At 42.6% G+C, this 27,836-nt stretch overlaps 1 protein-coding gene across 1 annotated transcript in view; it reads right to left on the reverse strand.

The window, feature by feature from the left end:
- The window catches only part of Plekhg1 (pleckstrin homology and RhoGEF domain containing G1), a 211,559-nt gene that overhangs the window by 7,416 nt on the left and 176,307 nt on the right, over positions 1–27,836 (reverse strand). The window contains exons 7-16 of the mRNA XM_077802049.1: positions 24,301–24,451; positions 20,777–20,908; positions 18,884–19,066; positions 18,703–18,798; positions 18,479–18,565; positions 13,217–13,250; positions 10,730–10,825; positions 9,020–9,058; positions 7,032–7,054; positions 1,434–3,075 (exon numbers count right to left, since the gene is read on the reverse strand). Of these exons, the coding sequence (XP_077658175.1) occupies positions 1,434–3,075; positions 7,032–7,054; positions 9,020–9,058; positions 10,730–10,825; positions 13,217–13,250; positions 18,479–18,565; positions 18,703–18,798; positions 18,884–19,066; positions 20,777–20,908; positions 24,301–24,451 (2,483 nt within the window). The remainder of the gene's footprint in view (positions 1–1,433; positions 3,076–7,031; positions 7,055–9,019; positions 9,059–10,729; positions 10,826–13,216; positions 13,251–18,478; positions 18,566–18,702; positions 18,799–18,883; positions 19,067–20,776; positions 20,909–24,300; positions 24,452–27,836) is intronic.

Below are 27,836 nucleotides of genomic sequence, written 5' to 3' on the forward strand. Positions count from 1 at the left end.
GTGACACTAGCATTGGAAAAGGGACATACATTACCATTAGCACATTATTACAAGGAGAAAAATATTTGTAATTTGATCTCTCTCCTATTCCTACAAAAATCACTTTTCATCATTTTTATTAAAAAGAAGGAGGACTCAAAGAGCCTGTAAAATCCTTCCACTATCAATTGCAAGCCTTCACTGCTCTATCTATGGTAGGAAATTTTACTGAAGATTAAAGCTTTGGACAATTCTTAAATACTTACGAACTTAAAAAATCCCTTCGGATTCTCATTATGTAACTTGTGACTTCACTGAGGATTTTGATATCCCATTTCTGCCTCTGGTTTCCATGGAGATAGGTCAGTTCTAAAGAAGGCAGTTAGTGGCACCAACATGTCCAGTTAGTGGCCCTGTGTGTCCAAACATGCTGTGTCACCATGAAACTCGTTAGCTGAACCTGCTGAAACTGAGCCACCTGACTTCTGCCTCTAATTGGAGAAGTGACCCCAGTTTTTTCGTTTGGAGGTGCTCCTTTATCAGAAAATCCAAGGGCAGGATTTCTTAACACCGGTTGGAAGGGCCACCCTGTTATAAAATTCAGATTCCCAGGCCTGCCCCCAGAAATCTCTGTGCATCTGGAGGTTATAGCTCCTGAGATAAGAATCCTTGCCTTGGGCTCTTCCTTCAAGACCATCAGGTGCTTTATTCACACCTGAGTTATTTCTTTGAGATTAGTATTACATTCTGTCCTTCAAAGTAGTCCAGCCATGAACCTCTCATTCCTGTGCCCTCAGTCTCCCCAACACCACAAGTATGATCCTGGCTTAGTAACACTCCACAAAGCAGACCTAACTACAGAATTAAACTTCTTGCAGGCATCAATGAGAATACTGAATGAGACGGTTTAAATGCACGAGAGCAGCTATTTTCAAAAACTGAGTAGTAGCCAAAATAGGCAAGAGAACAACTAAGTTATCGTGTGGACAGCTAAGAAAAGTGCAAAGAGAATTCTTTTTTTGTCTTGATTACCCAGAGTGGGCACTTCAAACTAGGGTTCCAAAGCAAAGAACAATCACATTCTATATGCATTCAAAACCTGAAAGCTTTTCCAAGCTACTCTTTCTCCTTAGATGTTACTGATATAGGGTAAAGTTCTAGGCTCTACAAGTTAAAACTGTTTGCATGCCCACTCCCGTACCTTTTTTTAAAAATGGCAATCTTGTAGTGATAATGTGGCATGGACACTCAAACCCTCTGAGGCCAAATCATGCACCATCCTGTGTAACTGAGCAGAGGTGCAGTGGGAAAGGCTAGCAGTGTCTTTGTGGTCCATGAGGTAGGAACGCTTGAGTGACAAGTGTTTTCATAGGTGCATCTACTAAGGACCCTGAGAATTCTAAGCCTGCTCTTGCACCCACTTTCAAGAAGGAAGAAAAGTGGAGTGAACGTACCAATAGCAGGCCCGCCCTGCTTCTTCTCCTCTAGGATGGCTGCCAGGTCTTTGTGGGTGGGTTTATGCTGACTAGCTGGCGGCTGCTCCAACTCCGGACTTCTCACTTTTAAAAGCTGATTGGCCTTCTTGATCTTCTGGCTGTACTGCCTCGCCATCATAAAGACCCTGCTTTTTGTCTTATCTGTGGCATCCATCCCAGGATCAGGGGTTTCGGGGTCTGTCTGGGGCAGGCTGCTGTTGGCCGAGTCGTAGGGGCTGTCCACCGGGGGCATTTCGCTGGCCAAGGAGAGTCGGTTAAGACTCACAAAGGAGCCTTGTGTAGAAATCAGGTCTTCTTCAAGCGGGTAGTTGGTCCGGCTAGCTCTGACGGCCCTGCTTTTCAGAGGTGTGAGGAAAGCCTGGCTCTCAGGGAGGGACAGTGTGGATGTGGAGTGACTGGCGTCTCTGTGCAGTTCTGGGGTGCTCTCAGCATGCAGCCTGTCTTGGACATCATCTTTACTTACAGGAAATGCTGCTAGGAGACGGTCTCTAGCTTTGTCTTCATTTTTCTTGATGTAATTTTCCAAGTCATTCCAGATTTCATCTACCTCTTCAGACAGTTTATCAGACAGAGCCTTATCTGCTACAGACAAGTTGCAGTTGGAGGAGTTGTACAGCAAACTCAAATAGTCATTGTTGGGGGGCCCCTGGTGGTAAGGCGCATCATCCTCGCTGAACTGGAGGCTATCCTGGGAAACAAATGGCCTCAGGCTGTCACAACATGCAAAGTCAGCTTCCAGACCCAAAAAGGTGCTCCTCTTGGGCCGCTTAAGGCTGCTGCTTTTGAAATCCGGAGGTGGTGGGTCCGGGAGCCCGATAGTGTCATAAATGTTTTCCTCTACCACCTGGAGCTCCTGAGTGCTTTGGTGAGATGCCTCTTGACTGGTGAGCACGCCATTTCTTTTGGTGTGTAGGGAACTGGTACTAGGGCCAGCTTGCCTCTTTGAGAAGGCTAACTCTGGGGTGCTCTTGGGACGAACGGAGTCCTTGGCTGATTTGGAGGGAGTAAATTCAGCTTCTTCCCGTTTAGCAACCATTAATTTCAAGTCCTCATAACTTATGTTATCATAGACATGGTCGATATCATCAATTGTCAACTCTATAGATGACCCAAAGGGAGTCATCCCTTCCTGCCCTTCTCTTTGAGGGCCGTTCTGCAGTTCCCTTCGGGGACTATACTGAGAGCCACTGCTGTCCCTCCTCCTTATTTCAGTCGGGCACGTGTTGCTCTCACCGGCACTGCTGGCCCTCCGGACAATCCTGTGGCCAGAGCTGGAAACCTCTGAGAACTCCATCTGTCCCATATGCCAGCTGCAAGGGCGACTTGAAGTGCTCTCTTCACACAGTCGGGCCGAGTTCAAGTTGGAGGAAGAAAAGGATGGCACGAACATCTGGTAATCATCTTCATCATCCTCGTGCTCCTGGGGGGACCGGCGGCTGGGAAACAAGGCCTGCCGGATCTGGTGATCCGTCCAGATGTTTCTGATGGTGCTGCCCCCACGAAGCACGCTGCTCACAGCAGAACTGCCTGGTTGGCTGTTCCTCTGGGCAGGAGAAGGCCCTGCCGAAGTCCGTTGGGGAGAGTCTTCCTCTCTAGAAACCTGAGGAGGACAGAGACACATCAATGGGTTTCAGTGCCCCAGAGAAGACACCTAAGGAATTTCTCCTGTCCTTACACGTTGCCTCTGCCACTAGCCTGAAAGATTCAGAAAGACAATAAAGAAAATAATAGTAGGTGTTGCTGGTTTTAACCGAGTTGAAATCACTTCAGATTTTTAGAAAAGGGGCAGAATGGACAGGAGTTTTATTTATTTAGAAAGCAAGTTATGGGCAATTTGCAGACATCCTCCAAACTCAGTATTCACAATCCTTCTGTGAATTAGATATGATTATTCCAGGATCCATAGGAAATCCTAGGGTCCTAAAGATTCTGTAACTTGTTCTTCTGAGTCAGTAGCAAAGGCTAGGACTCAAACCTGGTTCGACTCCAAACCCTGCCCTAAACCAGGAGATCAGTTAACTATGGAAGACTCTTAGATACTAAATAAGTCCATTATGCACATGGCAAAAACTCACCATATAATGGATATACAGAGGTGTCAAGGCAAGGATATCTGAGACTTTCTCAGGAAGGCTAATTCCAGCGCTTGACTACAAGGAATTGGATCATGGTTTCTGGTATATCAGAAGCCCCTGTTGGTGACCTGATGACCCACTCCAAGGGTTTCTTGACCACCACAAACCTGACCAGTACCATCTTGGTTTATAGATTCTATGTAAAAAGAATTTGTTCTTGGAATATAATTTCATCCACTGTTAAGTTAATGATATTTTAAATTTTTTTTCAAAATTTATTTATTCAAAATATATTTATTTTGAATATATTTTGTTCAAATATATTAATTAAATGTTACTCAGAAGTAAAATATGAATGACATTAATGATATCTAAGAAAAGAAAACAATGGAGTGTTCTATAACTTGGGAGCTTTCTTGATGGAGCTCAACTTGTCCCTAATTCTTGGCGTGTAGAGAACCTGTACTATGGCCAGCTAACTCTGGGATGCTCAATTCTGCAGGCAGTAGTGGATTAGCCTCTGAGGCTATCTTGCAGGTAGAAGGGTCAGTTTCAAAGAGTTGAAAGGGTTGAGACATTTTCAGACTGATGCATACCAGGGACACGCTTTCTGATGGAAGCACTACAGTAACCTATCAGAAGTTGAATTAGCAAGAGCTTTCATGACATGTCAGTCTGCCTACCAGAAAAGGAAGAGTAGAGAGGACAAAAATAAAATTTCACCCTAAATTTTATTCTTCTAGCACAACTTCAAAACTTAAAATAGTTAATCCTTTATTTTTTCACACATATAAACATATATAATATTTGTATGCTATAAATTTATTGTTTTTATGTATCTATTCCCCCATGTTTTAGTGTTTCTTCCTTTAGACTGCACCTGGATAATATTTATAAAATAGAGGTACCTAGTAATTTACTTTCTATAAATTAAATGAGTTAATATTTGCTAAATTATGAGAAAACATTTTGATAGTGTAAAGAAACAATTTTGTGGTTTTTTTCTCAAAATACCAAAAGTAATCCTTCTTATGATCTTTCATCCCAGGAAACTTGCAGATGTTTTGGAAAACTAGGAAATCCAGAATATAAGTATTGGAATATACTTTTACACTAATTACCCTTGAAGGTAGCCATACTTTGTAAGGTAAAAATTGACATCCAATAAATCATTAGAAGAACTGACAAAGAGCTAAACTTCGATTAGGAACTCATCAATAGGGGTTAGGGCTATGGCTCAGTGGTAGAGCACTTGCCTAGCATGCGTGAGGCCCTGGGTTCCATCCTCACTACCACATTAAAAAATAAATAAAATAAAGGTATTAAAAAAGAACTCATCCATATATTTAAATATAATTGAAATAAGCATGTAATTTAAATACCTCAATTTAAATGAGATCCAAAGAGAACATTTTTTTGTGTGTGTGCTTTTCCATATTCTCAGCATTATGGGTATTTAATAACTTGATAATAGCTATCATTTATGGAATACTGCTTTGTGCCAAATAATGCATTAAGTGCTTTTAAAAACATATTGTCATATTAAATCTTTATAACAGTTCTGTAAATTAGGGCACTTAAGTTCTGAGAAAGTTACTGGACTGGACTGTAGTCATGCAGTTTATAGATGGCAGAAATGGATTACAATACACATCTCAACCACAGCCAACGTATGGGCTTAACCACTCTAGGCACACTCACGCACAGAGCCTCAGAATATACCTTTATATTCTGGTAGAAATATTATTATTAAGGGGTATTTCCTATTATAAGCTGTTTGATCATGGCTAAATCTGCTCTCGGGTTTGATGGACATTCAGGCCATTATTGTTAGGAGATGGAATTTTGCCACTGAGAAAGCACCCTGGTGTTTTCTCTCTTTCTTGTCTTCTGATTTTATGAGATTCAGTTAGTTCCCATCGGACTTGGCTTGAACTCTGTCATAAGAAGTTTCCAAGAGGCTCTTAGATTGATCTCTAGAATTAGTATGGAGAGGGACTTGGCTCCATGATCTTACTTTAGTTGCTTTAAGGAGCAGGGTAACTTCTGCAATGACCCTTATGAAAACAAAGATTAGAAGATCAAAATTTTGCTGGGCATGGTGGTGCATGCCTGTAATCCCATTAACTATGTAGGCTGAGGCAGGAGGATCGCAAGTTCAAAGACAACTTCAGCAACGTAGTGAGGCCCTAAGCAACTTAGTGAGACACTGTCTCAAAATAAAAAAAATAAAACTGTGAGGGATGTGGTTTGGTGGTAGAGTGCCCCTGGGTTCAATCCCTGCTTAAAAAAATTTTTTTTTCATGCCATATTTCAGGAGAATAAATCAATTCATATCAACAAGTTTAAAAAGCTTCTGAACAACAATATGTATGACCTGAAAAATATGCACATGCCCTAAGACATAAAAATCACTTAAATATATGGCTACTTTGGTTGTTAGACATTTTATTGGTTTTAACTAAAAGATAAGCCTTTATTCACATGGTCATTTGGGCCCTATGTTAAACCATGGTGTAAGCTGGATTGTGGGGAGAGAAATTCATCACAAGATAAACCATAATTGGTTAATTAAAAATTGTTAATTAAGCCAATTGATTAGTAGCCACATCATTACAATCACTCAGGTCAGGATACAGGTAACATGTTTGGATACATATTTTCCAATAGAACATACTGTTATTATTTTATTTCAGAGCTGGGGATACTAGCCAAATGCTCTACCACTGAGCCACACCCACAGCCCAGACTGCCTTCTAATCCTCTTCCTAACCTTATATCAGAGGAATAAAAAAACATAACTCGATACAGCAATGTTCCGTATGTGACATACCATCACACCTCCTAGGGTAGTAGAAGGACAATACTTTTAGCTTTTTTTTTTTTTTTTTTCCTTTTTGCTTGAAACAGGGTCTTGCTGTGTTGCCCAGGCTGACCCTGAACTCTTGGACTCCAGCCATCCTGCTGCCTCAGCCTCCTGAGTAGCTGGAACTCCAAGCCCATGACCACCTGCCCAGCTCAGGACCATATTCTTAGAAGGAGCCCCTTGCCCTGTGATAGAAGCCTCCCTCTGAGCAGGGAGGTGTATCAGGAGGCAAGGGCCTGGCTTTACATGAGCAGAGACACATGACAATGTGAGATGGCCCAGGGCAGTGCTGTGCGGGTGTTTTAACTTCCTAAGGTGAGTTTACAGCTCCGGAGGGGGATGTGGGGCAGAGGCAGGAACAAAGAGCTGCCTTAGTTCTAAGAAGAGGGAGGGAAGGAGTTGATAAGTCCTCCCTCAAATTACATGTCAATAATTAGAAATGTAAAATAAATATAAAATGTAAAATTGTCAAAATGTCAAGTACTGGTTTATGCTTGAAATGTAGGCTGGGGATGAGATATACTATCAAGAGGGGCCACTAAAATAAAGGGTAGATGCTTAGTTTCCATAGGACTTGGCTTGAACTCTGTCATAAGAAGAAATGGTAGAGCTTACCTTTCGGATGTCTTGTACTGTTTCTGAAAAACAAAGAATTTTTTTTCAAGTTTGACAATTAAAAATATATCTCTTATATTAGCTAAGCACTAATATTTTATAGGACTTCTAAACCTAGTGCTTGTAATTGAAGCCCAAAACACTTCTGAGGCATGGGGCCTAATTTTCTTTTTTTCAAAGAGAGAGAGAGGGAGAGAGAGAGGGAGAGAGGGAGAGAGGGAGAGAGGGAGAGAGGGAGAGAGGGAGAGGGAGAGAGGGAGAGGGGGAGAGGGAGAGAGGGAGAGGGGGAGAGGGAGAGAGGGAGAGAGGGAGAGAGGGAGAGAGGGAGAGAGGGAGAGAGGGAGAGGGAGAGAGAGAGAATATGAGAATTTTAATATTTATTTTTTTTTTAGTTTTCGGCCGACACAACATCTTTGTTGGTATGTGGTGCTGAGGATTGAACCTGGGCTGGACGCATGCCAGGCGAGCGCGCTACCGCTTGAGCCACATCCCCAGCCCTTGGGGCCTAATTTTGAAAAATGCCTTTCCATTATATATCTAGTAACACACCCTCTACTATAATGTCCATTTTAAATTTACATGGGTATTGACAAATTCTCCTCTACTATAGTAAGGAAACCACCTTATGAGTCTCAGGTGTCTCCCCGAATCCTTGAGAGAACACACCACTTTAGGTTAAAAAGCTTCAAAAGCTTCCAAACAAAAATATGTACACTGCTTGGGAAAAAATACAACGCCTATGCCCCAAACCATGACAGTCACATAAAGGGGCTGGGTTGCACCTCAGTGGTGTAGTACCTCTGGGTTCAATCCTTGGTACCGTTAAAAAAAAAAAAAAAAGAGAAAGAAAGAAAATCACATAAAGATAGGAGAATGTATAGGTCAAGTTTGAGGTTATTTTATTGGTTTTAACCAAAAGACACAGCCTTTATCAGCAGGGTCTTCTTGGCCCGGTGCTAAGTAGTGTTGCAAATGGAATTGGGAGGAGTTGTGCCTACTCAGTTCTCTAGACACCACTACAGAATGCCTCATCTGTAAGAGTTGATTAATTCCAGAAGAAAAAGCACTTCTCTTCCCATAAAACTTCCCTCAGAGGTCTGATGTTCACCTTCCCAAGTCCCCAAACCACTGCCCCCATCCCGGCATGAGGCACAAGTGTTGCTTTTACAGGTAAGGTTGCACTATGCAACATTTCATTTTCTGCTAAATAGATATGGACCCTCTTGTTGGTAGACAGAAATCTACTTCATTCTTTTTAACAGCTGTGGAATAGAATATCCCATCAGAGGCACAGTATACCACAATTTGTTTAAACCACTTCATTAGATGGGAATCTTACATGGTGCTCCATTGCAAGTGCTGCCAAGAACGTGAACATAAGTAGTTATGTCTGAATGTGGGTGAGTACTTCTACAGGGGCCTAAAGGTAAAATCATGGGGTCAAGGGCAAATGTCCATTTTAAATTTACATGGGTATTGACAAATTCTGCTCTGAAAGGATTGAAAAAATGTATCCCCTTCCACAGTAGTTTCAGAGCACCTATTTTTCTATATTTTTTGGCCAAGGTCATAGTTTCATTTAAATTTAAATTTATCTCATTTAAATTGATGCTTTTTTTGGATTAGTAACATTGGTGACCATTTTTAAATTTTACTGGCAGTTGGTATTTCTTCTGTGAAGCTGCCCACTTAACATTGATTTTTCTCTTTTTATAAAAAGGGTCCTTGGTCTCCTCCTTTGGTTGTATGGTATTTTCTCACGATAGGAACATCTGTATATTTTTATGCTTGTCACGATCTACTGCAAATAATTTATGTCATCTGACTATATGTTTTATAACGGGACATTTTTGCTTATAGAAATTAATCTTTCTGTGATCCAACCTTCAAACCAGTCTAGCTGTAATTTATCTGCTTGTTTTTTTCTTTGCTTTTTGGTGTATTACTTTGAATGAATAAGAAAATGCCAATGTATTTTTGGGACTCACCGCTGGTCTTCAAAACTTTATGTGATCTCGAGGAAGGTTCTGGGAGAAAAATAAAGCCAGCGTTATTTGCAAAACCCAATCAAAAATTGTCTTAATACATAAATTACTATTTTATTGATAGGTTACCTGAGCTCTAGTAATTTTCTATCAAATTTACCTAAATTCCCTTTGCTCAGAGTTACTTAGGAGCAAGGAATTCACTGTCAAAATGTTAAGGAATCGGGAGTCCTATCATCATAGGACTAGCATCAAAATGCTACGTGACCAACCTACCAACTACGAGAGACTTTCTCAGCTTCAACCACCCTGTGAGCTGGTAACTTTCAATTTTATATTCTGCGCCAGACGTCTGTCCCAAGTTTCCATCGCAGCAGACTCACCATCTCAATCCCAGCTCACCATCCTTCCAAATCTGCTCCGGATTTCCTCTGGGCTATCATGGGCCTTGCCCCCGCCCCCCAAGTTAGTGACCAGGACTTTACATTCCTCCTGGTTTTATCCATCACAGTCTTGGGGGCTCCTGAGAGAGTGTCACCCCAGTTACCACTCTCTGGATCCAAGTCCTCATCATCTTTCCCTCAAACTAGCACCACAGTCTCCCTCCTGCCCACTTCACTCTCCATGTGGAGCCAGGTTCGGTCTCTAGAAGGCAAATATTCTGTTCATGGCTTAAAATCCTTCTGTGGCTGCAAAATTCAAACCCTAGGCATGGCCTTTAGGTCCCAACTGTACATCTCGAGCCTGGTCTCCTTCCACCTTCCCCTGCTCCACCCCACTGTCCAGTCAGGCTGAGTGACCAGCAGCCACTGTCTGTCCTCAGGAATGTCGGTGCAAGTCTCAGGGCCTCAGCACAGACTATTCTGGCCCAGTCTGCCTTCTCAGCCCCAGATTCCATCAGGAGAACTCCCCTCCTCTCTGGGACGCCTTTTCTCTCCTTAGAAAGTTAATCTCTCTCCTTTATCCCTCCACTCTTCCTTCCATCCCTCCCGTGTCACAATGCCATCAGACTGATTGGTGTTTATTCCCATTTTTTTGTCACTCCCACAGTGAGCTCCTTGCAAACAGGAATCACATGCATTATTTTTCCTTGCATTCCATGTCTCCAGCAAGGCATTCAGTAGGTACTCAATAAACACTGATTAAAAAAACAAAAAACCAAGGTCCTTGGGCTAAGTAAACACTGACTGCATGCAGTCTGATGTAGCAAATATGTACTTGTATTTTAGGCTGGAATAATCTTTTGAAGTGTCGTTCACAAGATAACAATTTTCATTAGCAACAGCAAACAGGGTTTAAGTAACTACAGATCCATGGTAAGATGCTCTACAAAGCAAAATTAGTTGATATGTTTTCTATTCACAGGAAAAGAGAGCATTAAGGGTAAAAGAGTTTAAAATAAAGGGTGCAGAGGCTTGTTTTAAGGCAGGCTCAGGTGCAATCAAACAAGCAGTGAACTCAAAAGGCCTGTCACCGGCAAGGAACTCCCAGTGCCCTGTTAATATCATGTTTTGATCATAACATCCTTTTTTATTCTTCCTGGTGGTATTGGGGATTGAACCCAGAGCTGCCTTATCCCTGAGCTGCATCCTCAATCCTTTTCATTTCTTATTTTGAGACAGGATCTTGCTAAGTTGCTGAGGCTGGCCTCAAACTTGCAATCCTCCTGTCTCAGCCTCCCAAGTCGCTGGGATTACAAAATATCCTATTTACCAGATTTTCTTCTGAGCCGATAGGGTGTAGAACCTTCTCTAGAGCCGCAGGATGCTTTTGTCTCTCCCTCCGGGCTGTAACAGAAGCCTGGATGATCTGTAAAGATAACAACAGGCAGAGTGAGGTGCTCTGGGCTCCTTGGAAAATAGTCACATCTTGTTTGAATAATTTATGGATTTTCTTTTTCACCTGACATATCCTACCCCCGTAACTGGCATTCACTGCATCTCAGGTTTTTTCTTACATGCAGGATTCCAGGATGCACTGACTGCCCTCCTGTTCTTTTCCCCTCCTCCGTCTTCCTGTGCCTTCCATTTTTACTCCTTAGCAGAAGGAGCTGTCAATCACCAGCTTTGCCACTCTTCCCTTTATGCCCTGTGGTAGTTGTCCCCAGTGCGGTATTCTTTTTTTTCTTTTTAAAATTTGACAACAATATGCAAAACTGTGAGCAAGTTGCTTCCCTCTCTAGAGGGTTTCTTTTTTAAAAATTTATATATGACAGCAGAATGCATTACAATTCATATTACACTATAGAACACAATTTTTCATATCTCTGGTTGTATACAGAGTATATTTACACCCATTTGTGTCTTCATACATGTACTTTGGATAATGATAGCCATCACATTCCACCATCATTTCTAACCCCAGGTCCCCTCCCTTCCCCTCCCACCCCTCTGCCCTATCAGAGTTCGTCTATTCTTCCCATGTTCCCCCTCCCTACCCCACTATGAATCAGCCTCCTTATATCAGAAAACATTTGGCATTTGGTTTTTTTGGGATTGGCTAACTTAGCATTATCTCTTCCAACTCCATCCGTTTACGTGCAAATGCCATGATTTTATTTTCTTTTATTGCCGAGTAATATTCTATTGTGTATAAATGACACATTTTTTGACCATTCATCTACTGAAGGGCATCTAGGTTGGTTCCCAGTTGGGCTATTGTGAATTGTGCTGCTATAAACATTGATGTGGCTGTGTCCCTGTAGTAGGCTGCTTTTAAGTCCTTTGGGTATAGACCAAGGAGAAGGATAGCTGGGTCAAATGGAGGTTCTATCCCCAATTTTCCAAGGAATCTCCATACTGCTTTCCATATTGGCTGCATCAATTTGCAGTCCCACCAGTAGTGTATGAGTGTACCTTTTCCCCCACATCCTCGCTAACACTTTTTGTTGTTTGTATTCATAATAGCTGCCATTCTGACTGGAGTGAGATGAAATCTGAGAGTAGTTTTGATTTGCATTTCTCTAATTGCTAGCAATGATGGAAGCAGGTGGCATCACTGTACCAGATCTTAAACTATACTACAGAGCAATAGTAAAGCAAAAACAAAAACAAAAAAACCCAAACAAACCAAAAACAAAACAAAATAAACAAACAAACAAAAAAACCAGCATTGTATTGGCACCAAAACAGACTGGTAGACCAATGGTATAGAATAGAGGACACAGAGACTAACCCACAAAATTACAATTATATTAAACAAAAGCACCAAAAACATGCATTGGAGAAAAGATAGCCTCTTTAACAAATGATGCTGGGAAAACTGGAAATCCATATGCAACAAAATGAAATTAAATCCCTCTCTCTCACCATGCACAAAACTCAACTCAAAATGGATCAAGGACTTAGGAATAAAACCAGAGACCCTGTGTGCCTAACAGAAGAAAAAGTAGGTCCTAATCTCCATCATGTGGGATTAGGCCCCAGCTTCCTTAATAAGACTCCTTTGGTGCAAGAATTAAAATCAAGAATCAATAAATGGGATGGATTCAAACTAAAAAGTTTCTTCCCAGCAAAAGAAACAATCTCTGAAGTGAATGGAGAGCCTACATCTTGGGAGCAAATCTTTACCCCTCACACATCAGATAGAGCACTAATCTCTAGGGTATATAAAGAACTCAAAAAGCTAAGCACCCAAAACACAAATAACCCAATCAATAAATGGGCCAAGGACTCCAGTGGAGTATTCTTAAAAACGTTTACAGACATTGTTCCTTTAAGAATCTGGTGAAAGATTTAGATCCAGAAAAGAAATTTTCATTGAGTTCATGTCTTTCTGCCCCTGTGAGGCAGCACACAGACTCTGGATTAAGAAACTCTGGTCTAATCCTAAAGACACGCAGCATATCCAGTGACTGATCACCTGCACCTTGAAGGCCAGCACTCTGGGTATAAAGCCATAAACTGGTGTTCCTCAAATTAGAGGCACTGCTTCTAGGAGCCTAGGTTCAGAGGACCCCAAAGGCCACCTGCACATCTTCAGAGATGCAGGTAACATTAACTCAAGGGAGGTCATCTGGTCCAATGGACTGGCCTCCCCAATCATACTGCCAAGTCCAAACTCAGTAGGATGGGGGGTGGGGTAGGGAGCGGAGAGATGCTGTTTTCTTACAAATGACACTTTATAAACTCTTCATAACAGAGAAAATGTGACGATACAAGTAAGGAACATTTCAATTCATGTTAAGGACATAAAACTTACGAATGGCATCCATTTCAAGTATTGCTTGCTTGGCCTGAAAGAGAAAGTGTAGTTGTAATTGCAAGTATTATTATTTTTTTCTTTAACCTACTAATTCTAATACAGTTCTTATCCCACCTGAATAAAGAAATTAGAAAAAGCTTTAAATGACTGTTTCTTGCAGACATTAAAATATAGATCAGGAGCTCAGGGAATTCAATGAGATAAATGCCCTCATGGGCACCGTAGATGCTGCCCAACTGAGACTCCAGAGCTAGGGCTGACCCCCCCAGCACCCCGCCAATCTGCGAAAATAGATGGAGAAAGGAAGAGTTGGTTTTAAGCCTGGTTGATCATCAGGAATCATTCACTGGGGAGCTGATAAAGAAAAGTATACTCCTGCGACCCATAGTGGTCTACCGAATCAAAAGCCCAAGGCCCAGAGCCTGGCATCTACAGAACAACAGCCCTCCCCACGCCACTGGTGGTCCCTAGAATCACAGTCTCCCTCAGTGTCCCATTCCCAGCATGCCCCAAAGGTACAAAAACTGATGGATACTCAAGTCCCTTATATGAAGTGGTAAGTATTTGCATATAACCCCACACATCCTCCCGTAAACTTTAAACCACTTCTAGATTACTTATGATCCCTAATCCAAAATAAGTGCTATGGAAAGAGTTATATAACTATTCATTAGGGAATAATGAAAAGGAAAAAAAGTCTAAATGTTCAGTGTAGCCGTAATTTTTTTCCTAACATTTTTTATTTGCATTTGGTTGGATCTGCAGATGTGGAAGCCCTGTTGTTGGTGGGTGGGGGGCTGTCTATTTTTAGTTGATTGGAATATGGCTGCTGGAGTTTGCTCTCACTGCATCTCTCCTCCCAAATGATGCATGGTGACCATCAGGTTTCTTGCCCTGTTTCCATGGCCTCCTTCACCTCCCATCTCTTCTGGGTGCCCCAGGCAGGAGGAAAGAGGTACAGTGTGGAGTCAAGGTGCTGAGGGTCACTGTGATCCCAGCTCGGGCACACAGCCAGGTGGTGGGTGCTGTTATCTCTGGCTGAGCTCCCTCCACTGTCAGATGGGACGGCAGTGGGACCCACTAGGTGGAGCTGCACAGGCACTCACCTGCCTGCTGCTGCTGCCCTCCTGGGGGGCCGTGTCCAGTGACCTGCTGCTCGACTTAGCCCTCCCTCTCCAACACACTTTCTGAGGGCTAATGCTTTGGGGGTTTCTTTTTGCTATTATTATTGCCATATGTTATGGATGTTTAGGGTGTTATAAAAAGGCAAGCTGATTTTCTTAGCCAATTTGCCTAAGAATTCAAAGAAAAGTAATCAGTTTAGATGGCCTTTATAGCCTCTTTGATGTCATTTTTATTTCTCAAGGGAAATGTAACTTAACCTATAAAACTATGATAAAATGACTCAAAATAATATCACTCCTACTTTCTGAAATCTTTGATATTATAAAAATATTTAGGCTAAATGATAATCATATTTAGTTTAAGAAAGTGAAGGAAAAGAGAGAGAGAGAGAGAGAGGCCTTAACACAGTCACCTTAGCTTTGAGAAAACAAATATTTGGAATTTTGTTATGTTGATATTTCTATTTTAAATTTAGAATTTGAGATTACCAGTTGGATTTTTTTATTGGTTATTCAAAACATTACAAAGATTGCAGAATCACATCGGTTACACATCCACATTTTTACATAATGCCATAATAGTAACTGTTGTATTCTGCTACCTTTCCTATCCTCTACTATCCCCCCTCCCCTCCCATCTTCTCTCTCTACCCCATCTACTGTAATTCATTTCTCTCCTTATTTTTTCCCCATTCCCCTCACAACCTCTTATATTTAATTTTGTATAACAATGAGGGTCTCCTTCCATTTCCATGCACCAGTTGGAATTAAATTTCAAATACAAGCGATAGCTCAACTTCTGGAAAGCATGTTTCTAGAACCATGTTAATATATGAAATGCAAAATTATTAATTTTTAATAATTAATCATTATTAATTAATTTGGATAAGAGTTCAGTCTATATAACATCTAGATGAATGAGAATGGGGCTACTTCCAGGAAATTCCCTGGTATCTGTAATCCTGAACAAAGTATCCGTCCCCCAATCTTGACATTTAATTTCAAAAAAGTACTATTCCCAGGATTTCCACTAGGTGTCAGTCAAGGACCATCATGGAATTAAAGGAGTGGGTGGAGGCTGGGAGGAGTTAAACTAATGAATTTCCAACAGCTGTGTTGACACTTAGATCAGTGATACATTTTTACCTAAAATGCCCCATTATACATTTATTTTATTTTGTAGAAATACATTTTGAAAGCTTTAAGAAAACAATTTAAGAAATAGTCTTGATGAAAGTTGTAGCTTTCATCAAAAAGTTCAAGGTAATCCTTTTATTTATACTATAACATTACAGTGGATTAAGTATATGAAATAAGTGTATTTTTACCACCCGTGGGAACACTATGGTTAAGAAGCTCTTTTCAGGCAGACAGACCTTGGTTTGAGTCTGAGTTTAGTCATGTACTCGTGGTAAAACTTGCACAACTTAATGTCTCTGAACCTCTGTTTTTAGTTCTCTTGAATTAGACTTATTTCATAAGGTGTTTTGCTGAGGGTGGAATAAGATACAGCACAGTGTATATGTGATCAATGAGTTGTAACTTGAAAAAATTTAGATTCTAAATGGATCAACAATTTAGGTGAAAAATACAATTCTACTATGGCTATGTCAACTGGTAACACATAGAGGCAAAAGGGCCAGGAGCACACACACACGTGTGTAGGAGAAAAGGGACAGGTACGTAGGCTAGTCTGGTTTTGTAATGGTCTATAATTGCCTTTCAGAATCTTCTTAAGCAACTTGGATTTTCCAGGAGACTTGTCATCAACAGGTGGGGCATGGGACACATGCTACCATTACTCAGAGGGCCTCCAGGGCACCAGGCCAGCAACCCCGGGACCAGCCGTGAAGCAATTCAGTCACCTCTCTGCCTGAGCTCCCCTGCATCTCATAATCCCCCGATGAAATGAAACTCCCACTTCAGTCCACGTACACACCTTTGCATGTTCATTTCCTGAGTAATTGGGGCTGGCGGCTCCTGAGGACTAACTTCAAAAGCTTTTCAAAATATACAGAGGGCAAAACAGGCTCTCTTCTCAGAGCTCAGTCCTCCTGATTTCCCACCCAGGTCCACTCCCATGATTATGGTCCCACTTTCTGCCCCACCTCCCTCCCACTGTGGACCATTCCACCATCTACCTGGCTAACTGGTAATGACACTCACCCCTGCACTATAGTCCCTTGGCTACTTTATCTCTAGAAGCTTTTCCTTCCCCAAGTCCACCTACTGTTCTCTACCTCACTCATCTTTCTTCTTCTTGGTTCAGGAAAGATGTCTGCGACCCTTCCCAAGACTAGCTCCTATTGCTGCGCTGATGGGCCTATTGTTCCCACCTTCCCAGGTCTCACCCCAACAAACATCCTTCTCCTGGCCTTACTGTCTCCTGTTTCCCTTCCTATCCCCTGCAGCCCTCTTATCCACATGGTATCTTTGTGTGTATGTGTGTGGGGGGGAGGGAGGTACTCGGGGTTGAACCCAGGTGCGTTCTACCACTGAGCTACATCCCAGCCCTTTTTATTTTCAGACAAGGTCTTCCTACCTGGTGAGGCTGGCCTCAAACTTGTGGTCCTCCTGCCTCAGCCTCCTGTGCCACTGCATCTGTACTTTGCTTTGGCTTTTCCCCAAAACTACCAGCTTTTTCCTTTTCTGAACTTTGTGAAGTGAAAAAGTGATACCCGGTCTGTTCCTCATTTCACCCACTCAAACCTTTTCTTCTTAGCTGCCAACCCTAAAAATCTGTCTTTCCATTTGAATCATCTGACCTCTGCAAGACTGTTCTCTGTTCCCTGTCTGTGAGATTCACCTTCCTTTGCTGGCACAATGCCCTTCCCTGCTTCTCTTACGGCCCCTTTTTCTTTTTCTGTGCTTCAGATCTGCCTCCCCTTTTAGACCACTCCCTGGGATTCCCGAGGGGCCTTCTTTCCTCTGCACACTTTTTCGAACCATCTTAGACCTTCCATTACTGTCTCGCCTAACCCTCGGCTCCCAGAACCCGAATTTCTACCTGCAAGGGTCCTGCCTCCCCTGCCCCTCGACTCCCATCGAGCCAGTTCTCCCCGCCTCCCAGCTTGCTGGGGGACTCGGGCGCCATGCTCCTGGTGCAGGTCACGAGTGACACTGAATCTCAGTGGCCAACTCCCGCTCCTCTGCCTCACAAGCTGTCTCACCTCTCTCCCTCTGTGGCCACCACAGCCCCTGCTCCTCATCTCACCACGCAGACTCCATGGTGCATGGTCCAAAGTCCTCCGTCGGCCCACTGAGCCTCCCAGCCTCACCTCCTACCCTGACCCCTGAGAGCTTGGCCCTCCCGGGCGGGCAGCGCCTCTGGGCCCTGAGCACAGTGCCCCGTTCTCTCCTGCTTGTTTACACGTCCTTTCAGCCTGGCTTCCCTTTTCCTTTCCCCTCACTTATGAAAACATTCCTTCCTCTCCCCACTCAAATGGACACTGTCCTTCCGTGACACCTGGCTTACAGTGCCATGATTTCACCAAGTTGAGCAAACAGGTCAGGGGTTACAGGGCCAGCTGCCCCTGCTCTGAGTACACTCACCGCCACGCCTGGGGCTCGTTTCTCTGGGTGCTGTTCCCATAGCACCTAGGTGGTCTTTCCTGTGTGGCCGGTTCTTAGTGCCCCTCTGAGTATTTCTCATACTCTATTTTCTTTTGCTTTTTTTTTGGTACTGGGGGTTGAACTCAGGGGCACTTGACCACTGAGCCACATACCAGCCCTATTTTGCATTTTATTTAGAGACAGGGTCTCACTGAGTTGCTTAGCGCCTTGCTTTTGCTGAGGCTGGCTTTGAACTCGTGATCCTCCTGCCTCAGCCTCCGGAGCCCACTGGAATTACAGGCGTGCGCCACCATGCTCGACTTCATACTCCATTTTCTGTTAGTCCTCTGGAACTTTCCTTACAGCCTTTCCCCTCCCTTCTTTCAATCTCCCAAGGTGGGGAACACCTCATACAGAGCCCACCATGAGCCAATCTCTGCAGCATTGGGTGGTGGAATCAGTCCTTACAGACTTGACATCTCAAATGCCGTTTTTCAGCTGAGCCTCGCTTCCTGTCCGGCTGCCCTGCTAGGACCTGCCCCCTTTCTCGGCCACTGTGTGCTGACTGCCTCTGTCGTCTTACCTTAGCTGGAATCTTTGCCGCATGGTTCTCCAGGATCAGTCTCTTCAGGTGCAGAACCCAGAGCCGCTTGTCTTGCTGGGACTTAGCCTACGGGGCAGATGGAAGGGTCAGATGTTGGACCGTTGGACAGATGTTGGACTCCTTTAGCCCCCTGATGAGATGGGAAGCACCCCGTGTGGTCAGGAAAACCTGGAAAGGCCCTGGCACCCAGCACTCCTCTTTACCTGAACGGTGTGCTGCAGCTTGGGGTTCTTGTAGTGGAAGACGCTGAAGCTGAGTGGCTCCTTGGGGATCACCTCCACGAGCATGAGGTTGCCACACTGGAGCAGAGAGCACGGAGGTGAGAACCACTCTGGAGAGAGGGAACAAGCCCTTGGCCCCCATGTGACTGGTGTTCACACCTACCAGGATGTGAGCTTTGTATGTAAACGTGTCGTCCCTCTTCTTGGTGATGAGAAGCAGCTTGTCAAGGAGGAAGAGCGTCCGCTCGTTCTTGGCCCGCTGGAGACGGAAGGTTCCCTCGAGCACCAGTTCCCCGTAGCTGGTCAGGTCTGGCCCCTTCCAGTTTGTGAGCAAACTCTGAATCTCCTGGGAAAGGGGAGGCCCCGTGGATTCAACAGGGGACAAAGGCTCCGTGGCCCATCCACTGAGCCTCAGCAATGGTGACTAATGATCTATGACATAAATCTGCATTTCTGGGAGGTACCACTCAAGGGTTAACAAAAATGAGTCCAGCTGTAAGTTGCCGAGTTGCCAATTACTTATTTCTATTCCTTAATAATTCCTAGGCTGTGGGTGGCCACAGCAGCTACATCTTTCAAAAGCTTGGGAACAGGGCCACCAGTTGGGACTTCTTGATGGGCATCCTTTCTCTGACCTTCTGACCTCCTGTTCTCCAGAAGAAAAAAAATCTCTAGAGAGGTTGACTTGAAATCTTTCTTCGAAAAACTGAAGTCTATACCACGTAGACGTGACACGAAATTAAACTGTGTGCACGATCACGAGACATATTTTCTCAGAAGCTTCCTGTTTTTAATTCACTGATTTTGGGAAAGGAAATGAACATTTCTCTGCTGCTATGTTTTAGTGTTTTTAGTGGAACTTGGTAAATATAGAAATTGGTAACACGATTGACATTTCTTTAGGATTTGTTGTACATTAATATTGCTTAAGGAAGATGAGGTCATTATTTTGAAAAATGAAAATGTTCACAAGTACCACTTAATGAAGGAAGCCACAAGATAATAAAAGACTTCATTGGTTGAAAACAGAAAGCTCTGTGGTACAGTGCTTGCCTAGCATGTGCAAGGTCCTGGGTTTGATAACCCATGCCATAGGCAAAAGGAAGGCAGGAAAGAAAGAAGGAAGGAAGGAACTAGAAATGGTGATAAGTTTGACCAGAATCTAATTTAGCACTGTCTTCAGAATGCCAACAAAGGTTTGCCTGATGCCTGCAATACACTTGAATGACTAAGCATTAAACTTTCTGCTACTACTGCAGAAAACAGATATGGCATGAAAGAGTAGGATGTTGCCCCCCTCTGATTTTTGACTCTATGGCATGATATCATATACTCTCCTGCCCACCTGCCTAGAGTTTTTTCTGACTTATGAGCCAAATGATGCATCGTGTCCCTGCATAGTGTGGAGTCAACTCTGGGCTCTTTTGTTTTACTCTAGGGACACCCAAGAAGTTGGAACTGGATTTTGGGCCTATGTTTTGTTTTGGTTTTTAAATAGCTTTTAAATAGGGCGATTTTTTTTTTTGAGATTTCTAGGATAATTGGCACAGCATCTATTAAAAATTCCTGAGTGTTTTAGGGATCAAAATGTTGGTGCTACACGGGACCTTGGCAAACTTCTCATTTGACTGTCTCATTTTAACGACGAGGAAACTAAAACGATGTGCTTGAGAACCATCTCATGGTTTTGCAGGAATGAGTGAGAAAGAACAGAAGCTTAAAAGGTCTAGGTACTTTGCTTTTAACAAAAATTACTAATTTATAATTTTATGACTTAACATAAGATAAGGCCTTGGGAGATGAAAGTTTTTAGCTTGGGTCTTCAAAGGGCTATAAGCAAGTTATTAGCTAAATTACATAACAACTTTGTCTTAAATAGCTACTCTAAACAATGGTCATTATTGGTGCCCTGGTCGTTCTTCAGGGAGAATTACGATGAGGAACATAAATGAAGTATGATATTTGTGCAATCTTAATATTGGATTTGATTTTGGAAATGATACATATCCGTGTCCCTGCAGCCCTGCTGGGTACTGACACCTTGCTGTGGGCTCACCTGTAACCGGACCGCATGTTCGTGTTTCCGCTTCATGTCATTGATGTGCCAGGCCACTCGCTGCATAGTGTCTATAGCATCAAGCACCACATCATAGCCATCTGTGTCCTTGTCAAGGTGATTTTCTATTTCCTTTAAAAACACACACACACACACACAAATAACTAGTTGTTTTCCATTTTTTGCATATAGCAAGTAATGAATAACATCTTGTAACTAGTTCCTTATATTTTATTTGTGCTTATTTATTTATTTATTTGCCTACTACTATCATTCCTTAAGATTTTGAGGAACTTACCAGGAATACCTGCCACAAAGTGATAAGATGGAAATAAAAAATAGGTCTAAGAATAATACAAGAATATTAGAATTCCAGGAAAGGCTATAACACACAGTAAGTCTCAAAGAGATAAGACAGTTATAATAGATATGAGAATTGATCTTATAGCTGAGAGTTCTGAGCTTCTTGGTGACCAAGGTAATATCGCTCTCAGTAATACAGTTCTCACTCTTAGAAGATCAAAATACATATCTTTTTTTTTCTTTTATAGAGGAAACAAAATGTCTCACAAAGACCTCAAAGTGTCACAGATTCAAAAATGTAGTAGACATTATCTTAAAAAAAACCAACCAAACAAACAAAAAAACCTCCGTAGGGGCCAGAAGGCACAACTCAGTGGTAGAACAGGTGTTTAACATTCAGAAGGCCCTAGGTGAAGATCCCTGGCACCAAAACCAAACATGCAAATAGAAACCTCTACAGCAAGCACATTTCATGAAGACATGAGGTTTTAGAACCTCAATGAGGTTCACTGAAGACAGTCTTTTGGAGTGTCAAGGAAGTTCACAGGTATCATGCAGTAACTTGTCTGATGGTTTCAGCAGGTTATGTTAGACCCATCTTAGCATGGAGTTCCACAGCCCCAGGGAAGGGACAGAGGCATACAACCTCTGTTCTAATTCCTTTTCTTTTATTTCTTTCTTTCTTCATTCATTCATTCATTCATTTATTGGTGTGGTACTGGGAAGTGAAAGCAGGAGCATTCTGCTTCTGAGCTAGGTATATCTCAGGAATTTTTAAAATTTTCGTGTTGAGGCAAGGTCTTGCTAAATTTCCCACGCTATACCAAGTACTGAAGAAAAAAAATTGTTCAGACTAACCTGGAAATTGCAACCCTCCTGACTCAGACTCCCCAGTAGCTAGTAGGCATGCACAGCACTGTGCCCTGCAACCTCTGTTCTAATTCTTTAGAGGATATTAGACTCCTGTACCTGGATCCCTTAGGAGTCAAAGACTATTCTTTTTATCTTCTCCATAACACCTAACAGACAGGTGGTCAATAGATATTTTTCTTTTCTTCTGGTGCTGGGGATGGAACCCAGGACCTCCATCATGCTAGGCAAGTACTCTATCACTAAGCTACACTCTCAGCCCCAATAAATGCTTATTAAGGTAAAACTATATTTTCTTAAAAACAACAATAACTCTAATCTCTCTATGTATATATGTAAATAAATTGCATCTATATAGAATATGAACAGACTTCTTTTCCTTATTATTATTCCTTAAACAATATGTTGTAATAACTGCTTTAGGTATTATAAACTATCTAGAGATGATTTAAAGTATAGGGGAGGTTACACATGCATTGTATAATACACAAGCCTACATAATTTTAGATAAGGGACTTGAGCATCTGTGGCTTTGGTATCCTTGAAATCAATCCCCTGCAGATACCAAGAGACAATCACATCTACAACAGTAAGAAACTGTGCCTTAGATCATTTCTATGACATTTATTGTGCAAACTCAGTTAAGTGGCAGAGGCTGAATCTTATGGCATAATTTCTGCAAATTAATTCCCATTATTTTACAGTGACACTTTGTAAATATTAGTTTACTTTTACTGGGTATGCAAATTTTTCATGTAGTTAAAAGCTGGAAAGGAATTTACATTTTTATCCCCATACTCAGACTCAGGGCTTTGAAGGTCCTATGAAACCATACCACTAAGCTAATAAGTCCAGGTGAGTTCCAGATTAGTAGCAAACTAAGAAATAATAATTTCTCCTTGAAGTTCGAGAGGCAATCCTGCCCAACAATGATCAGGCTGAAAGGAGCAGAGGATCCTGCTCTGAGATATTCATGGTTCCCTGTACAGCTTAAGACCATGTGAGTGACACAAGGAACATCTAAGCCACCTAGAGAAGCAACACATCTCGAGGCCGACCTGGAGCTAGTGTTGGATTTATCCCCTCACTGTTCTTCCCTTTTCTTTATTATTAGCCCAATACAGAGAGTGAGGCTGTTCTCCTCTCCAGTGCACTTTCTGTAAGGATCCTGACTTGCCATCTCTCAGGCTGGTTCTGAGAACTTCACTTTCTTTTGCAGGTTGGTCACCTGCCTGTTTAGAAGACCACAATAAGTCTTAGCTGTGATATTAACAGAGTTCAGCAGAGGTCTGTCCTGGGATAAGTATTATTTATTTAAGAATTATTTGGATGCTGATTTAGCAAACTTACTCCACTAAATCTAAAATGTCATTAGGACCAATTTAAAAATTAAATATCTCCAATGTGGCTAAATGGGATGCAAAATGTTCCATAGATGAGCTACCCAGGCAAGCAGACAAAGCGAAGAAATTTCTGGTAATGTTGGACTGAAAAAGTTCTCTGGATTAAAATCCCTTTAAGGGAAGATATTTAATATATTGTGAAAGGAATAAACTACAAACACTGGCTTATTTTTATCGAGTGCCTTGAGCCTCGGGAAGGTGGGCACCTTCTAGGCTTCGGAGGCAGGCTGGCTTGCCCCAGAGCCCTACCCCTGACCTTCCTGCTCTACTTCTTGCCCGTGGTGCAGAGGTAAGCAAGCTCCACATCTGGAATGCAAATTCCTTCAATAAAACTTTTTTTTCCCATTTTTATCAGCCTCCTTAGAGACTAAGAAATGAGAATTTGAGAGCTGTGTCTATCTTTGATCGAAAGACTCTTTGAATTTTATAAAAGTAATGGAAAACACTATAAAAAAAGAGATATCTGGAAGTGAAGCCTCTCCCGCTCAGGGAGCCCTCACCTCCTGCACATTCTGCTCCCCCCCCCCGCCCTTCCCAACCCCTCCTCTTTGCTCTCATAAAGGAACCAATCTATGACAAACAGCTTTCTCTCTCAACTTCCTACTGAATTGGGACTCATGGAAATACAATAAAACAGGAAAAAAACCTGTTTTCCATTTGGATGATAGCTCCCTGCCTGGATTGTCATAGCCCAATGCAAGGCACTCGTAAGCCCTGTCACCATCCGAGCTAAGATTAATCTTTTGATTTGGCCGTGGTCAGCGGGGCTGCAGGCCTAGAATATAAATATCTCTAATTCCTCAAAGCAGATTAGTCAGTTGTAAAGTATGAGAGTGGAAACTGATTCCATATGTCTACAGCCTTTTCTGGTATTTTCCCCAAAACTTAATATATACACACAAGATCTCCATCCCGTTGGAAAGTGCTCAAGCACAGGCAGAGACTCACATGCAAAAGGAGATGATACTTGAGAATCCGCTGAACTGGTTTCAGGAGATAGGACCCCAGAGGCAGCGAGTGTTTCAGAGTTTCCTGGCGTTCCCGGAAGAACTTGGCCAGCATCTTGTTCCTCATGCACTCGGTTAGCACGGCCACTGACCTGCAAGAGGAACAATTGTTTTTTATGTCAGTGTGATGCAGGGCAGAGGTAGCTGAGTTTTGATGCAGCACCATGGGCTCAAGGCTTCTAGTAGCAAGATCCTTCCTTCTAGAAGACCAGACGCAAGCCAGGGCATGTGGCTTGGCAAAAGGGATCTGAGCTGGATTTTAGCCCCTAGGTGTGCCCTACCTGGTATCTTCAAGCAGTGCTCACACTGCAGATCTCACACAGTTTCTACAAGTCAATTTTAAGGTACTTTGTACCAAGAAGTAGTTCCTTCTTCCCAGTAGATCCTTGCCAGTAAATGCCCACTAGGGCATTTGTCAACTCTGATGGTTAGCTTGTATAATGCACAAGCTGTATGGCTTTATGGGGTGGCTCTTCTGGGAGACCTCTCCCCACAGTTAACTTGCATTTGAGAATCCTGGAACAGATAGATTCCCCTTTCCACCTCCAAGTGCTTCTCCTCCTTCTAGATGGTCTCAATCCTCAGAGAGGGTTCCTCACTGCAGGGTATTAGAAAAGTGGGTTAGAGTTCCTTCTTAGCCCAGATCCCTGAAAGTAACTAAGGATGGTGCTAAAACAGCTTCCAGGAATAGGAGAAAGAGTGCTGGCACCTCACAACTAAAGCATGCTGAGGGGCTCGGGTGGTCACACACCTACAGTAACATCTATGGTCTGAGAACTCAGAAGGAAGCAGGTAGGAAAAATCTCATCCCTTTTATTCCCCAAGTCATGAACATGTTTTCACGATTAATTGAGACAGAGTCAAAAAACAAAATAAGACTCCTTGGAAAGAAGTTCAATGCAAGTCTCATAATTAAGTTGTTGGACTCTCGTTTGTACCCATCTGTTTTCAGAATATCAGTTCAAACTGGTTTATAAGTTTGAGTCCAAATCTCAAAACTCCCCATCATATGACCTGGGACCTTTTCTCAGGGTTTGTTTTTTTTTTTTTTTCCCCCTCAGAAACCGCTGCCTGGTAGCTCCTTAGCTGCCTGATAGCTTGAGCAGCTGCTGGAGAGTGACTTGTGTCACCGACTGGGAGCACGCAGGGCTCCCGGTACCCAGAAGTCCTCATTATAGGTCAGGCATCTGAGGACACTGACCTGGTCCTGTTTGTGCTCCTCCCTGGGGTAAGGAAGGAGGGGCCTGTGCCTCTTCACAGTGAAATCACAGGGCACCACCGGCAGGAAGAAAGAGGACACTGGTCAGTGTGCCAGGCCACTTAAATGTCACCAGATTGGATCCAATGGGGAAAGAAAAATTTGTCACTTGGGCCACAACACCTGGCACTCTTGGCTTGTTAAGACAGGGGAAAGGGAACCTCAGGCCTCAGACCAAACTGACTGGAGGAGGGACAAGAACTATTTCTCTGTGAATATGAAAATCCTGCAATTGGGAAAGAAGCAGAGATGCCTTCCTCATCCAGAACGCTTTGCAAGCACCGCTCTGCCAACTCAGGTTTCAAGTCAGACTTGAAATTAAAACAAAAACCAAACAAAAAACCCCACCCCACTTTCTCCAGTAAACTGTTCTTAACTACCCCTCACTGAGACTTATCACTTCTTACCTCAGTATCTTGAACTTCGACTACACATGACTGAGTGTGTGTGGTACTGGGGATTGAACAGAAGTGCTCCATCACTGAGCCACACCCCCAGTACTTTTTATTTTTCATTTTGAGGCAGGGTCTTGCTAAGCTGGTTAGGGCCTTACTAAGTTGCTAGGCCTTACTGAGTTGCTGAGGCTGGCCTTGAACTTGAAATCCTCCTGACTTGGCCTTCTGAATAGCTGGGATATTCCAGGCATGTACCTGGAATTTAGCCTGGCTAAAATCACCCTATTTAATTTACACTTATTATTTGATCTTCCATAACATGCTATTCCACTATTGCATTTAGTTCAGTTCTACCCTCAAAAGAATATAAACTGGGCCAGGTGCAGTGGCACATGCCTGTAATCCCAGTGGCTCAGGAGGCTGAGGCAGGAGAATCACGAGTTCAAAGTCAGCCTCAGCAAAAGCAAGGCTCTAAGCAACTCAGTGAGACCCTGTCTCTAAATAAAATACAAAATGGGGCTGGAGATGTGGCTTAGTGATTGAGTGCCCCTGAAAGACATTGGTTCTTTACTTCTTGTGGATCTCCATTAGGTTTGGAACTGTGCTCCATGAATGACAGGCTCCTTCCGAAACTCATGGCCTCATGCACACAAGGCAAGGGCTCTACCATGAGCCATACCACCATCCCTGAATGGCAGGCTCTTTAAAATGTTCTTACAACCATTCACAATAGCCAAACTATGGAACCAGCCTTGGTGACCATCAACAGATGAATGGCTAAAGAAAATGTGGTATAGATACACAAGGGAGTTTTAATCAGCCATAAAGAAAAATGAAATTATATAATTTGCAGGAAAAATGAGACTATTATGTTAAGCAAAATAAGCCAAACTCAGAAGATCAAGGTTGTATGTTTTTCTATCATAAGTGAAAGGTGGAAAGGAAAAAGGAAATGAAAGGGTGGGAGATTTCATGAAAATCAAAGGGAGATCAGTAGAATAGAGCAAAGGGACCAGGGGGTGGGAGGAGGGGAGGGAAAGGGGAAATACTGGGAATGATATTGGCCAAATTATATTGTTATATTGTGTGCATGTATAAATTTATAACCAACCCCACCATCATGTATAGTTAAAATGTAACAATAAGAAATGTGGGAAAATAATGTTCATGCAAAAGGGATTTTGCCTTTCCCCAGACTCTGAAGCAGCCCAACATGTGAAAAGGCTGCCTTTATTTTGTACTTTCCTTTTTTAGCAAATCTTCTGAATTTGCAATTTGGGAAGGTCATATTACAGATTCTGATCATCGAGTCCAGAACTTTGTTGATTATTCAGTTTGAAGGCTTTTCCCTCAGGAAGAAGTTTTGTGGAGAAGCCGAGGGCTGAGTCTGTGATTTCTCTGCATTAGGGTGTGGTGTAAACTGGTTTTTGGCTGAAGGACCCTGGAATTTTGCTGGAGCACCCTACAGTTTCCTGATTTTGAGCATGGAGGTGGAAACAAATAGTACAGGGGAGAAAACTGCTTGAGTAAAACTGTGAAGCAGATAGGGATATGTGATAAATGCTCCAATATGCACGCAGGATGCTTTCCTTTCTTTCTTTTTATGGAAAATTTGGGTAAAGCATGGTTGGCCACCAACCAATAAATCCCCGCAACACAACATCCTGACAAATATTTAGAAAAGGACAGTTAGATCCTCTAATAGGAAGTATTTTATCATCAGTAAATCTGAGGTTTGGCTTCATGGGACTATTCCATGGGGTTTTTCTTTTAACAAGACCTGCTTTCTGGATCTGTTTCTAAGCAGGGCAAGAATTCTTTTTC

Source organism: Urocitellus parryii, chromosome 8 (assembly GCF_045843805.1).
Source record: "Urocitellus parryii isolate mUroPar1 chromosome 8, mUroPar1.hap1, whole genome shotgun sequence".
NCBI classification, from domain to species: domain Eukaryota; kingdom Metazoa; phylum Chordata; class Mammalia; order Rodentia; family Sciuridae; genus Urocitellus; species Urocitellus parryii.